This window comes from Chiroxiphia lanceolata, chromosome Z (genome assembly GCF_009829145.1).
Source record: "Chiroxiphia lanceolata isolate bChiLan1 chromosome Z, bChiLan1.pri, whole genome shotgun sequence".
Lineage (NCBI taxonomy): Eukaryota > Metazoa > Chordata > Aves > Passeriformes > Pipridae > Chiroxiphia > Chiroxiphia lanceolata.
In genome coordinates this window covers 70,476,433-70,491,003 of record NC_045671.1, presented here as the reverse complement: position 1 = coordinate 70,491,003, position 14,571 = coordinate 70,476,433, and the positions used below count along the sequence as shown (strand labels likewise).

Sequence of the window (14,571 nt, the reverse complement as noted above, 5' to 3'; positions counted from 1 at the left end):
CAAGTGCGTGCAGAAGTATGAGGAAGATTGGGTGCTAAATATGAAGAAAATTTAAAATAATGATTGTTTCTTTTGCTTGCCAACTACAATAATTCTATTAGACTTTAGGAGTGATGCCCAAGAGCAAGTGAATTTTCTGTACATTGAAGCTTTTTAATTATACAAAATATAGTATCACATTCCATGATGTCAGTGTTATTTTCCTTTCCTTCTTTATTTTTTTAAAACCAGAAGATGTTTTATTTAAAATCATAAATTAGCACCTCATTAAAGTCGCAGTTTTTGAATTCACAGTAGTAAGATGCCAAACCGAAGATTTTGATAGTACAGCTATTTTAAAGCACATACGTTGATTTCAGCAGGAGTTAAGACTGAATCTAAGTATTTGAGTAGAAAATATGATGCCTTTCTGGCTTATTTCTCCAGCTGTCTTTAGGTTTTGCTCTCCTACATGTTTTCACAGCATAACTAAAGGCTTGCATTACAGAATGGGGGCCGAAGACCCACCAAGTTCAGTGGTGGATTCGTCTACCAGACACGGATACCCAAAAGAGGAAAAATTCAAATAACAAAAGGAGCTTTGCTTTTTATTGAAAATGTAAAAATCATGTGAATCATGTACAATATTTTCTCATAAGGAAAATCTTAGCTGTTTCATAATGTTTCACAAAACTGTAAAACATTTAATTTTTATAAAGACTTTTTCATTAAACAAAGATAAAACTAAAGTAGAATTACAAAGCTATTTTCTAAATCATCTACAGAGAACTGAGAATGTTTAACAGATTAATTCATAAAAGTGGCAAAAGAAAGGATTCTTCCATTTGTAAATCTGCAAGAGGACACACAAAGGTATAGAGGGGCATGGTTTTTTTTTTTTTCAAAATGTTTAAACTCAAGTGATGTGTTAAAACAGTACAGACATGGATTCATAGGATGGTATAAGTTCTAGGACTGTATTTCTCTACACTACCTCAAACAGTGCAACAGTGATTCAGTGTAAATCTCTACAGTGTTTCATTGATTCAATACTTGTGTTCAAGTATGTGTCCATGAGAATGATCAAAATCTCTACTTAAGCTATCTTAATTTTCTTGTTTATAATATGTTATAAGTTACAGTAGAATATCCCCTTCAGTATGTTTCTAAATCAAATGAACTAATTTCACAATACATTCTGTAATAAACTGTTCAATAATGTTAGCTTACTCACCTCAACATCTGTTGCAAAATACACAAGATCATTCTGACTCTGAATGTCAAAAATATAATAAAATTAAAAAGGGCTTTACTTCCATATACAACAAAACTATTCAGCTAAATTAAAATAAATTCAAGATAACATGACTTTTCTTTTTGCAACAGAGATGACCCTACTGAAAATAAACATTTAAAATACTAGTTACTATTTTTTTAGAAATTCTGATAATGCATTCAAATGTGTTCATATAAAAATTAATTATGAAAATGTCAGAGGATAAAACATGTTGGCTGTCTAACCAAAACCATTAAGGATGTCTGGCAGGCAAAAATAAATTAATTTGATTAAATTATATGTCATCTGATAATATTTGGTCTGAAAAAGCGTGTGTGTGTGTGTGTGTGTGTGTGTGTGTTTATAAATAATAATATTGCAAAGAGCTGAGAGCCAGCCAGCCTGACAGAGGTCAACTCTTTTGTTGCATTTTTTGCGCATAAAAGTCCCTGCACGTCTCACAGCATCGCTGATACCACCTCATGTCTTGACAGAGGTTCTTCTCTCTTATCACTCTGCAGTACACAGGCCACTGGTCTCCCAGGCACTTGAATGTTAAAGCAGCTGTGAAACAACAACCAGAAAATCAAATATACATTGCTGTTGCATTTATTAGTGAAGAATCAGGTAGCAAAGGAGACAAGGACAAAAGAAGTGTATCTGGAGAAGAGAAAGGGTAACGGATGTAGATATTAAATAAAAGAAACAACACCATCACCCCCCCTCCCTCGTCCTGTTGTCAATATGTTCAGCATCAAAATTTTTTAAGGCCAGCTTAATTTACAAATTAGATTAAGTTGCATTGAACTTAATTAGTTTAATGTCATGCAGCTATCTCCTCATGAATGAGCGAAGCCCATCTTCCTGCCCTGTTTCACTTATGGAAGCCTCTCAGAGAGCTTAGCATAGAAGGACTGTAGTACCAAATTTGGAACCTTGAACATTTAGTTTTTCAGGCTGTAGCACGTACATGGAATTAAAATGGAAAACCACTGAAAAATAGGGCAAAAGAACGAGATATCATCCAAAATCCATCATGAACACTGAACTGAAAAAAGAAATCAGTCTCAGATTTGAGCCACTCTCCTGTTTTAATAGAAGAGAAACCGAGAGTGCACTTGTGGAAGAGCTGGTGGTGCAACCCCTAACAGCTTTTGTTATCTCTACCCTCAAATCCGAAGGATCTCTGCTGTATAATATGAGTGGAACTGGAGGCCAAAATTATCAATATGTTGAAGAGAAACATTACATTATTTATTTTGGAGATGTTAATGTTTCTGTTGGATTGGATTCTGGCTCCATGCTGGATGACACTGACCTGTAGATTACTAATATCAGTGGTACCTAATCCATTCCATGAGTGCAAATTAGCCCAATCTTTTTTTGTGTGCTTCCCATCAAGTCAAATTTTAATGAATCTGACACTGTATTTTTTCTGTGAATCTTCCTGATTCACTTTACTTCATGACACAAAGCTGCTTATACCTCACCAGAGAGAAAGTTGCAGTGATGGAGTGATGGCCTCTTGCTTCTGAGAGATCAGTTGAGCAAAGAAAGATAAAGTACAAAGAAGAACTTTACAACAGTGAGAGGAGAAGGCCATGAGCTACAGCTGCCATCCCATCCAGCAAACTGAAACGTCTACTACACAGAAATGTTTAAAGGCTAAAAACTTCAAAGAGAAATACCCTTCACTGACTGAAATGCTGGACTTGTTCTCCATGCAGGAGAAACCTATTAGACAGGAAGGTTTATCTTAAAAAGAGCTCTGGAAAATCAGCTGGAAAGGGTATGCTGTCATACAGCAGGCCTTTGAATATTCCCCAGTCATGGTCAAATGCAGAAGAATGATTTGGGGAGCTAATGGTAGTCACCATCAACAGTGCACTAGAAAATAACAACAGAATTAACAGTTCTGTAATTATGCAATAATGTAATTTCTTTAAGAACAAAAGAGAATCTGAGTTCCTCCAGGAACAGCAAATCTCTTTGTGTTAGTAATTTTCCTTCACATATCCTAATAGATCAGGCATAGATTGTGGACATTTGAACTAAAGGCAAGTGGTAAGACCTGTCTGCATCTGAGGAATAAATAAGGGCCTCCTTGGTCTCACAAATATCAAGAGAACATAGTTAGCAGGGATTTTAAAGAGAAAGGAAGGTATTTTCTTAGTTTAGAAATGTTTGATAAAATTGAGTGGATGAACATATATAAAACCAAATATGTTTACAGTGTCTCTAAAATAAAAATATTTTCACGTAGGATATTTTGTGGCCACAATATCATACGGTCTCATAATATATTCCTTGGTTAACAAAAACCCTTCACCACTCTGAGGTACAGTCTGTGGCATACCCACTGGAAAACTGAGGCAGTGACAGGAGTCTCTGCATAGAATTTACATCTCCTGAGTATCTCCTGAGTCCTTGCCTTCTGTTTTTAAGCTGAGAGCATCATTAATCTACGGAGAGAAAGAACTGAAAAGGCATTTCCAGTGGTAACGTGCCATTTTGACTGCTTACCTAGCCTGGGTGATGTTATTGTGTTAACATTAATTTTCTCGTTGCAGGGGTGGAGATGACAGGGTCTGTAGGCTGCAGGCTTTTCTGAAGAGAAGCATTCATTGCCATGCCTCCCTGTGATCTTGTGCATGCACTGGATGACTCGGGACTGCATCCCTTTGCCACAGGTAACGGAGCACTGGAAGACACAAGAAGACACATTCATTGGAAAGGTATTTTTGCCTCTCATAATCGTGAAGATGAAATGCCAGTCCAGGTGATGTCAGTGGCTGCTCCTTCAGATGTCAGCATTCCAAGATTTCTGAATTCTCTTTGGTTAGCTAAATGAAAATCGATTAAAAAAGCACAAATAAATTTGCAGTATTAAGTGAAGGACTGATTCCAGCATCCTGTTGCTGTCAATGTCCATTTTGTAGAGCCTGTGATGAAACTGAAACAGCAATGTACCTGAAGGGAGCAGAAGCTGGTCTCCTGTATCTATATCCTAATTTATTAGAGGTGAAAGTGATGGGAAAAAAAATTGTTCACAGACTCTAACAGAGAATAGAATTTTTAAGTAAGACATTAATTAACAACTGCAAAAGTACTCTTTCTACTGAGCAGAGTGTATGCCTCCTCTCTTTGCATCACATCTTCATGTTTTCAGGTGTCCCACAAATGAAACACACTGTGTGAGACATGATGCCTAGTTTTTAATCAACCCTTCCAGCTTGTTGCCACAGAGAATGAGGTAAGGAAGTAAAAAAGCTGAGCACTGTAACACCAGTAACTTTCTACTCCTATCACAGCAATATAATAAATTAGAATGAAGACTTGGGCAGTGCTGTACAGATACATACAAAACCTATTCCAAACAAAAAAAACCCCCAAACCATGCTTTCCTCTTCACTGACTTTTTGTGGACAATTCACTGACTTTCTTAGGACATGAATTACTTTTGTGCCCATTGACACACATTCTATTGCTTTAACTACAAATCTGTTAAAAAAAAATTATATATTGCAATTTTCTTCTATCCTCTCATGATTTTGACTCAATTACCCAGACATTTCAGTAAGTTTTGGAGGAATGTACTACAGAGGACATCTTCAAACACTAATCAATTTCTTGCAATGAGTGATAAGAGCTCTGGCTGAAAATTTTTGCTTCTTAGTCCTGAAAATATTTTTATTCTGAAAAATCTTAATTACGTAAATATCCAGAATACATTTCTTTGTGAGGCTTCAAGAAGCATCTGAAAAAAAAACTTAAATGAGAGAGGAAGACAAGGAGAGGATGCTATAACAAAAGATGTTTTGCAACCATCCTGTCTCAAGATTGAGATGAAGAAGTATAGTTTTCTGCAAAGAATGAATAAATTTTCAGTGTAGGAAACACTGGAGGAGCTTTTACCCCTTAGTTTTGTTATCTATGTGCTTTTAAGTGACATTTTAAACACTGTTAATGGGAGAAGAGGTTTACATGTGCTAAAGAGGAAACAGAGAGCTTGCACCCAAATATGTACATCTAGAAGAGTGGGACTCCTACCTTTTGGACTCTTGTACCAAGAGAGGTACAAGAGACTAGGATATACTTGAAGGGTGTTTTCACATGGGACAGAACAAGTCCAAACCACACTTCCCCTTCTAGCCACATGAAATCAAACACTGGCATTCTATAAAGGCAGCAAGTGGACTTGATTTTGCTTCTGTTCTCAGTGATGTACATCGGGAGTAACTCTCACAGAGTCAATGTCTTGCTAAGTTAATCAGATACAGCCTGCTTGAGCCAACATATGTAAAGATATCAAATTACAAATAGATAGTTGTCTGTTCAATATCAACCACAGTTTAACATATGAACAAATATGCTGTTTGCAGGAGGGAAATCAGTTAGTACTGAAGCATTTTTGAAGTAGAAGTCTGTCATCAACTTTGAATTTAGATTACTGCTTTAAAACTGCATGAGAAAAAGCCTCTCAACAGAATTCCTTTTCCTGAATTCTCTGTGTTTCCTCTGTGCAGCTTAAAATAATCTGAATTCCTATAATGGCCAACATTATGCACATAGTCAACATGAATAATCACACATATACCTACACAATTTTTTTTAATAATAACAGCCAGAACACTGATCTTAATGTTGCCAAAATTCTAGCCACTTCTTGAATTCCTCTCACCGTAATTTCAGAGAGATTTATTTTTGTAATATATTAACGAAATTAAAATTGAAACAATGGAATATCAAAGTTAGTAAAAAAAAGGAAAAAGTCAAAACCTAAACTACAACAGAAAAAGAAAAGAAATATGAGAATGAAGGAAAGATGAAGGCAATATGATGAAGCTAGTATGCTGAAGATGTCTAATAAGATGAAGATAATATTTAAATATTAATATAGTGATCTTAATTTAGAGTAATATTGCACACAATGTTACATTTCTTCGCTTCAGTAAAACTCTTGCATGTTTATTAACCCAAGTTAGAGTATGTGTGAGCTTGCAGTATGTATGTATCTTCTTTTATCAGCTACAGAGGAGGAGGACACAGGCAGGTGGACCTGGTACATAAGATTCCTAACAATAATTTATCTGTCCTTAAACTTTGGTTATTCTAGGATGAGTAGGTGCAACCTAGACATTTGGAGTACTGGGGAGGGAAATGGGATTTGAAAACACTACACTTCTACTAACAAAATGGGCTTTAGTGGTTTATCTGCTAGCTAGTAATGACCAACAATTCATGTAGGCAGATGCCTTTGTGGAGAGCACTCTGTTAGCAGTCACATCATCTCTACATCAAATGAGTTCTGGCCTGAAAGGTTCTTGTGACTGCAACTGACACAATATGCAACAAACAGACAGATCTCCCTCTCAGCTCATCAGGGTTTAGGCCCTGAGTTTCTATGCAGAATCTGGCAAGATTTTGGCATTAAAATGGTAATTGGTGAATTAATACCCTTTTAATAACTGAGCCTCCACTGGCCTTTGTGAGATATTTCAAAGTGTGTTATGAAGGATTAAAATGGAGTTTTCTATCCAAAGATGTACAGAGCTTGAAAACAAAATTAGTTTTAGTCTTGCTTGACCTACTTATTAACATCACAACTTTAGACAAAGAAACTGATATCAAATGATGGTTAAATGAAATGTCTCAGTTCATACAGGAAATAAAGAAATTTGTCTTCTGTTCTGTCTTCTTTTCTTTTCACAGAAATGTACTAGATTTTAACAGTGTATTTATTCTTATTTTTAAAAACTTGGAACTCATTACTAAGTCTCGTAAGATGTTTGGGTAAACTGTGAAGAGGCAGGGCTACCACAGTGATTTGCAATCCAAAGCTTTCAAAACCAATCTGGTCAGTTTACAAGTAAAGCGAGATTTTTCTAAACCATTAGGGTTTTAAAATCAGTGAGGGATCTAATAGGCAAGTTGTGCTCTTCCATGTTCACAGAGCAGCAGCAGCAGCTGCAGCGGTCTGACTTCAGAATTAAGAATTTTACTGACTGGAAGCCTTTTTACCATATCTATATTATCCCATATCTACATTATCTTATATTCTAAGTAATTTGAAATAGTATGAAATAGGGAAACCATACATGAGGTGTGGCATTTAGCAGCGGACTTGATACCTACACAGACAAACAGTGAGGTTTCTGTCTCCATGAAGTGACCTTAAACCAAATTTGTCCTGCAAACACATCCACAAAGTGCTGCCACTGAATATGGGAGGATAAAAAGCCTTCAAAACATTTTTCTTCTTTACCCTGCAAAACTATGGACTTGGTCTGATTTCACTGGGAGACACCTCAACCTCTGCAAATCAGCTGGATACACTTTGGAGTAACAACTATGACCCTCATTTTGATACTCATTTTACTGTATATGTGCATTCTGGCTGAAGCAGACTCTTGCAAAACTGCTTCCCAACCTTGCCTCACCTTCAGATTTCTCTCACTGAAAATATTCAACCTGAGGTAAATACCTCTCACTGGATGTGCAGCTGTCACTTTTAGGTAGTGCTTATGGTATGTAGATAAAGCTGTACAGGTTCTGCATATTTGTGGAATTTACATGTTTAAAACTGTAACAAAACTTTCAATTTACAGGAAATAGAAAATATTTTCACTTTAATGTATTAAGCAGTTAAGAAAAACTGCTTGCAATTTTTATGTTTATATATGTATTAACATAAAGCTTACATGCATAAGTTACAGAAAATGCCCACTCCAAAGTAATATGTAGAATTTTCATTACTTTAGAAGATCTCAGATTAATTTAAACTCACAGTTTTTATTATTAGTGAATGAAGAATACATTTCTATATTTCTTCCTCGCAGCCCATCTACCTCCCAGATGTCAGTCTTGAATATGTGATATTTTATTTTTGTGGGAGGTTAATTGCATTTTACTTCTGACTGTTCAGATGACCTACACTTTAAGGCCATGTAGCTGATTAGCAAAAATTCCCGTAGGACAACTGTATTTGTAGGTTTAGACTAAATGTTCTAATACACAGCCAGAAGTTTTTTTATGTGGCTGTTAATCTGTGCATTTTGGACACAGTCCTAAATGTACTGTAAAATCATTCAAGCAGCAAGACATGTAAAACATTCCTGCTAAAGATTAGAAAAAAAATCCTGGGTAAAGGTACTTAACAGCTATTTTTTTTTTTTAAGTTATTCTTTCTTTAAAAAAAAAAAATCTACCCACCCTGTTTGAATTTTGTCCTACTTTTGAACTTCTTTTAGACATAATTTCAAGGACAGAAACTAGGCGTTAAATATAACAATCCTTTCACTTGGCATGCACACCCGTTACCCAAGATTCCTTCTTTCTGCTCCCTGCCAAGGATATATATTCTGGAGAGAATACATATTCCCAAGGCCAACAGCTGAGGAAGTTGCTGTAATGCATTAGCTGCTTCCAGCTGGCCTTTATAAGAAGTAGGAATTCCTAAATTAAGGGAAAAATTGTCACTGGCAGACAGTAACGGTCAAAATGCATCTTTTTGCCAAGACAACAGGCAATCACTGCAGAGGCTGATACAATCCGCAATGAAAAAGACAATCTGTGACAGTGTTAACAGAATTGACTCGGACAATTTATTTTCAAAAATAAATGGACAGTTCAATAAAAGGGTTTTACAAGTCTAAGTAGCATTCAGAGCAGAGGCTGACGTGCTCACAAGGAAACTCAGTGATGAGTTTTACTGGAAATTATTAGCAGAGCATTCCTAATCATTTATGTATAGGTTCATCAGTTCCAGCATTTAAGCGGTTTCAAACTTTTCATAAAGTGAGTGTGAAACAAGAATAGAAAGCAATCAGAATTTAGCAGCAGGATTCATATTTGCTGACATGCTTGCAAAATCTTTTTGTGTTTTATTTTTCTACAAAGTTTGCTTTTGAAGACAGGTTGTAGATAAAGCGGTGCATTTGTTTGCCACAAAGGCTTTTTATTGAGTCTGGCAATATTCTTAAAGGTTATCTAAATAAAGAAAATAATCTGCAATTTACTGAAGTACTTTTTTTTAACATAAAGGCATTTGTGAATAGTGTAACTAGTAGAAAAAGAAGGACTGATGGTTACAAGCATAAGATGGAGTCTGAGTTCTCCCATGCATCATTTCCAGGAAGGTCTTTGTGCCTCTCTCATTTCTGACACACCCAACACCTCAGAATGCCAAATTTAAAATTCAGAACTTGTGCTAAGTTTAGCTGAACAAATTCTGTTGTTGGTCTCTTCTAAGTTTAGCAAGTTTGAGGTGTCCCTACTTATTTTATTTTTATTTTTTCTTTTTTTTCCCCTTCTTCTGCACTTTACCCTGCCCCCCCTCCATTTTTTTTCTTTCTAGCTCTTCTTTCTGAAGTAAGAACTTGCACTGTGTAACTGTTCAAAAGAGATAAGATTTTAAATTAAGACAGACAGAACCCCAGCTCACCTTTGATAAGCTAGAGATAGGGTTCATATGGAGGAAGCCTTCATCACCTCATCTCAAGAATCTGGACCTTTCTTCCTTTTTTTTTTTTTTCCCTTCCCTTCCCTTTTTTTTTTTTTTTTAATCCTTTTTAGGCTCCCATGCAGAACAGTTCGATTGTTTGGCTAAGAAGGCAAAACTGCCTTTGGTATCAAGACAAGAAGCAGCAAAAAACAACTCATTTTTTCTAGGTCAGTATATACACGTCTATTCTTCAGAATATCACTACCCATCTACTCTGAATCAGTAGTGGGGTTTGACAGGCTTGAATCTGAACGGGCTCTCTGGACTGGGCTGAGAAGTAGCAAATTCTTTGTCTACGTTTGAAACCCAGGTTCTGTTCCCCAACTTCTTTCTCAGATGAACTAATGAAACACAATAATCCACTTCATCATTTAAAAATCTTGACTGTCCCAGTGACACTGGTTTGTTTTGTTAAAGGTATGACAACCTGGAGTCCAATTTCATTAAAAAAACCCATTCATTTAAAAATGCCTCTCATTTCCCCCCCAAGTATCATGGAAGGTATCAGCATTTTTCTCTCAGCACTAATGACTTTTTGAACTTTAGGAGGAAGTTCTTTGCAGAAAGAGTGATTGGGCATTGGAATGGGCTGCCCAGGGAGGTGGATCCTCTAGCAAGAAGTGGGTTTAATGGCACCTGCATCTCTATTTTTGTACCTCTGCCCGTATTCTGCTTTGGGAATGTCCCCTTAGTGAGGAAACAGAAGTAAACCTACTTTTTGTGTTTTAGCCATGGATTTGTGGTTGTCCCGGATGCCTGCCTGTGCTGACTCACACACGTATATATCATTGCCATTCGTGCTTAGTGATGAACAAGTCTTATTATATTTCAAACTTTCATATCTGATACATCATTCCATGGTGTTTTGGCAGAAGGTGACTTTCCATTCCTAAGTATCACACATGCAAACAAGAATCTGGAAGCAGTTAGATTTGATGGCATAATTACCTTTATCTTTCTGGTGAAATTATTTGGGAGTATGCTATTTGGGACTGATGCAAATGAACTCTTCAAAACAATCTGAAATATTAGCCTTTGAGTGCATAATTATATTAATATCCACAGCCTTTCCCTCATCCATTAGGCAGATCACCGTGTCATAGCAGATCAGGTTAGTCAAGCCTCTCATAAGCCCACGTGCTGACTGGGCCTGTACGTGCCATGGGATGTCACTCAGGATGATCTGCTCCACGACCTTCCCCAGCACTGAGGTCAGGCTGACAGGCCTGGATCCTCCTTTCAGCTCCCTCAGGACGCTTATGTGGATTTCCTCCAGCCCCGTGGACGTTTCCATGTCTAAGTGATGGAGCAGGTTAATGACCATTTGTCCCTTTGATTATGGGAGCTTGGTTCTACTTCTACTCCCTGTGTGTCAGCTCAGGCAGCTGCAAACCCACAGAACAACTGGTCTTACTATTAAAGACTGAGGCAAAGAAGGCATTAAGTACCTCAGGCTTTTCCTCATCCTTTGTCACTAGGTTTCCCACTGCATCCAATAAAGGATGGAGATTCTCCTTAGCCCTTGTTTATTGTTAGTCATGTATTCATAGAAGCATTTTTTTTATTGTCTTTTATGGCAGTAGGCAGGTTAAGTTCTAGTTGTGCTTTGGCCCTTCTAATTTTCTCCCTGCATTACCTCACAACAGTGTAGTGCTTGTACTGCTCCTGAGTTGCCTGCTCCTTCTTCCAAAGGTCATAAACTCCTTTTTTCCCCAGGTTCCAGCCAAAGCTCTCTATTCAGCCAGGCCTGTCAGCTCATCTTTCAGCATATGGGGACAGCCTGCTCCTGCACCTTTAGGATTTCCTTCTTGAAGAATGTCCAGCCTTCTTGGACTCCTTCACCATTCAGGACTGCCTCCCAAGGGACTCAGTCAACCAATCTTCTAAACAGGCCAAAGTCTACCCTCTGGAAGTCCAAGGTGGCAGTTCTGTTGTCCCCTCTCCTTACAGCTTTGAAAACTGAAAACTCTACTGCTTCATGGTTTTTGTGCTCAAGAGAGCCTCTGAAACAATTATTTCAGAAGAAACTTTCAAGATTCAGTTATATATATATTTTAAGTATTTTCATTTTACCACTAGTTATAAGCTAGTAGAAAACAGTGAGAATCACACAAGTTAAAAGTAATAAAAGTAACAAAAAAAACCTAATAAATAATTTTTAGACAAAATGAGTATTTCATAGAAGATCAAGTTTATCACAAGATTAAACTCCCGAGGCAGTATTTTCTTTAGCTGCATGAAATATAGGATAAAAAAAAACATGAAAGAAAAACATTTTCGAACAAAAAAAAAAAATCAGCTATATCACATGAGAGTAGATGGATTACATAAATTCTAACAGAACCCAAGTGAACCACCTGAAGGAGTTATGCATTGGCAGATGATACAGTCAGAGATGCTGAGGAAAACATTTGGAAAGGGAGAGAGATGATCTTAGAGGTGTAGATACAACAAGCAAAAGAACATCTAGTGGACTGAGTCTCAGCACTAGAATGAGTAATTGAATTTTCCTGTACACACTAAACACTTTGGAATGACTTGTCAGCTATCAGAGAAAAAAAAATAAATAAACCTAGGCATTATCATGAACACTGATGAAATGAATTCCCCAATGTGTATCACTAAACAAAAGCAAGAAAGACCATTAAAACAGAAATTACTGAGCATGCAGCAAATGTCTACACTGAAAAGATAAAAAAATATGTGATTCAAAATGTCAGGGAATTGGTGTTCTACTCCAAATTGTGGGACCAGCCACAAAAAGTCAGACAAACTGCAGTGTTTTCCAGCTTGTATACTGTCTCACAATGCAGAGTCAAGTACTGCAGAGTCCCAGGAGACAAGGGGATAATGTGTGTATCCCAAACACCAATAGCTGGTTGGCTCTGGAGCCAACCAAGGATTGCTGGTAATACCAGACAAGGATTGTTGATAATAACCAAGGAGTGTTGGTAGTAACATGCCATGGGAAAGAACAACATGTGGCTGGGGACAGGGGCCATGCAGAGGTACGGCAGCACTTTCCTGGGACAAACATCTTTGTTTTAGTTCCTGGAGATAAAAATAATGCAGTACCATGCAAGCGCAGGGATGAGACCAAGAAGTGCTCATGGACTGTAGGGGGGTGAATCAAGACCACCCAAGGTCCCCAAAGCCCTCCAAACCATTTCCAGAAAGGTCTCCCACCCCTCTTTTTCTGTCCAACGTTACTTCTAATTCCACTGGCTCCTTTCTTACTTACTTACTTATGATGTTGTGTGATGGTGTTTTTTTGCACATAAATTCAGCATAGCTCCTCGACACTGAAATTCTGGTAGTCAGTGTAGTCCTTATCTTATAAAATCTCTTGAGAATAACCTTTTCAGACCAAGCCTGATTAAGCAAGAATTAAGTGTCAGAACACGGACACTGATGGGATGCTCAGATACTACTCTTCCTCATTCAGAAGAGTGTTCTGGGATATGCATCCTGCTAGTTGGGCTATAAAGCTGTGCATTGTACTGGTTGCAGAGTAGAATGTTAAGAGTAAAGATTTCATTGGAAAAGCACCATTATCTACCTGCTGAATCACGCATCAGCCTTCCAGAAGACTCAATTCAAACATCCCAGCACCCTCAACAACAATTGGTGGGCACCTCTAGGAAAGCACATAGCAGATACAGGACAGTGCTTCTATTCAGCAATTACCAAGAATGTTTTTCTTTATTTGTATCAACGATTATATGCATTTATGTGCATATGTAAATCTCCTGCAGCAGTAATGCGTGGCCTAGCACTGTAAGACTCACAAGCAGAAAAGTCAGGAAATTTGTATCTGCCTGGATCTAGACTGCACTAGAATGGCTTGGAAGACATCAGCAGTGCCAAAGGAGGTGATGGCAAGCTGCCTGTGCTATCCTCTGTGACTTCTGCATTTGTAGCTGGATGACACATCCTCCTGCTAGGTGTGAATCTGTCTCCTTTGCCTGGCCTTCCAAGAGATCACTACATCCACAAGCCAAAAGCCAGCACAGAGCAAGCCTCGGCAGAAGCAAGTGGGCTCCTGCTATCTTCGTGAAGATTTTCAGTAAATTGCATGATATTTAACAGTTTAACCAAACTTTCTCCCTGAAGAGTTATACCTTTGTATTATTCTGTAAAATTTCAATAAGTCTTTCACATAGTTGTTCCAAAAAAAGCTATTCTAAGAAGTTATCCAGGTAACAGCGTCTTATTCGACCAACCTACTTCTCAAGAAAACATCAGCACTTTTCAGGCTACCAAGGAACAAGCCACAGTGTCGCTTTTCAGTAAGGCTGTAGGAAGAGCAATTTCTTCAAACACAGTCATTTTTACAGAAAGAAACCTGTCAGATTACAAAGCTCCATGGACACCCTGGATCTTTGAATCCAGTGTATAACTAAAATATCTATTCCAGCTACCTATTCTTTTGGTCAGTGCTAGTTTGCCAAATCTGTCAATTCAATAAACAGAGAAGCTCTCAGTATGAAAGGTAATTACAGAAGGTAGAGGGACAGTTAGTTGTCAGCATTAGAAAACAGCAAAATAGGGGTCACATGTAGAGTGTGGATACTAACAGTCTATTCAATTTAAGATAAAATGGGTTCCATTGTATAGTGAAAAGCTTTTTAAAATTCATGCCAACTGACATAGCAATTTCTGCCTCACATGAAATAAAATTCCACTTTGATGATGTAGACCCATCTTTCTCACACCTGTAAGTCAGAGCCCAGTCAATCACACTTGTCAGCTTCAAGTAGTGCCATAAGAGGGTACAGGAAGTAGCAGCCACACTGCTTTGCTTAAAGCAGTG

General features: G+C 37.5%; 1 protein-coding gene across 1 annotated transcript in view; it reads right to left on the bottom strand.

Moving 5' to 3' along the window:
* Window positions 1–568: 568 nt before the first annotated feature.
* ADAMTS19 (ADAM metallopeptidase with thrombospondin type 1 motif 19) overlaps window positions 569–14,571 on the bottom strand; it is a 141,592-nt gene continuing 127,589 nt past the window's right edge. The window contains exons 22-23 of the mRNA XM_032676746.1: window positions 3,779–3,956; window positions 569–1,819 (exon numbers count right to left, since the gene is read on the bottom strand). Of these exons, the coding sequence (XP_032532637.1) occupies window positions 1,668–1,819; window positions 3,779–3,956 (330 nt within the window). The 3' untranslated portion in view covers window positions 569–1,667. The remainder of the gene's footprint in view (window positions 1,820–3,778; window positions 3,957–14,571) is intronic.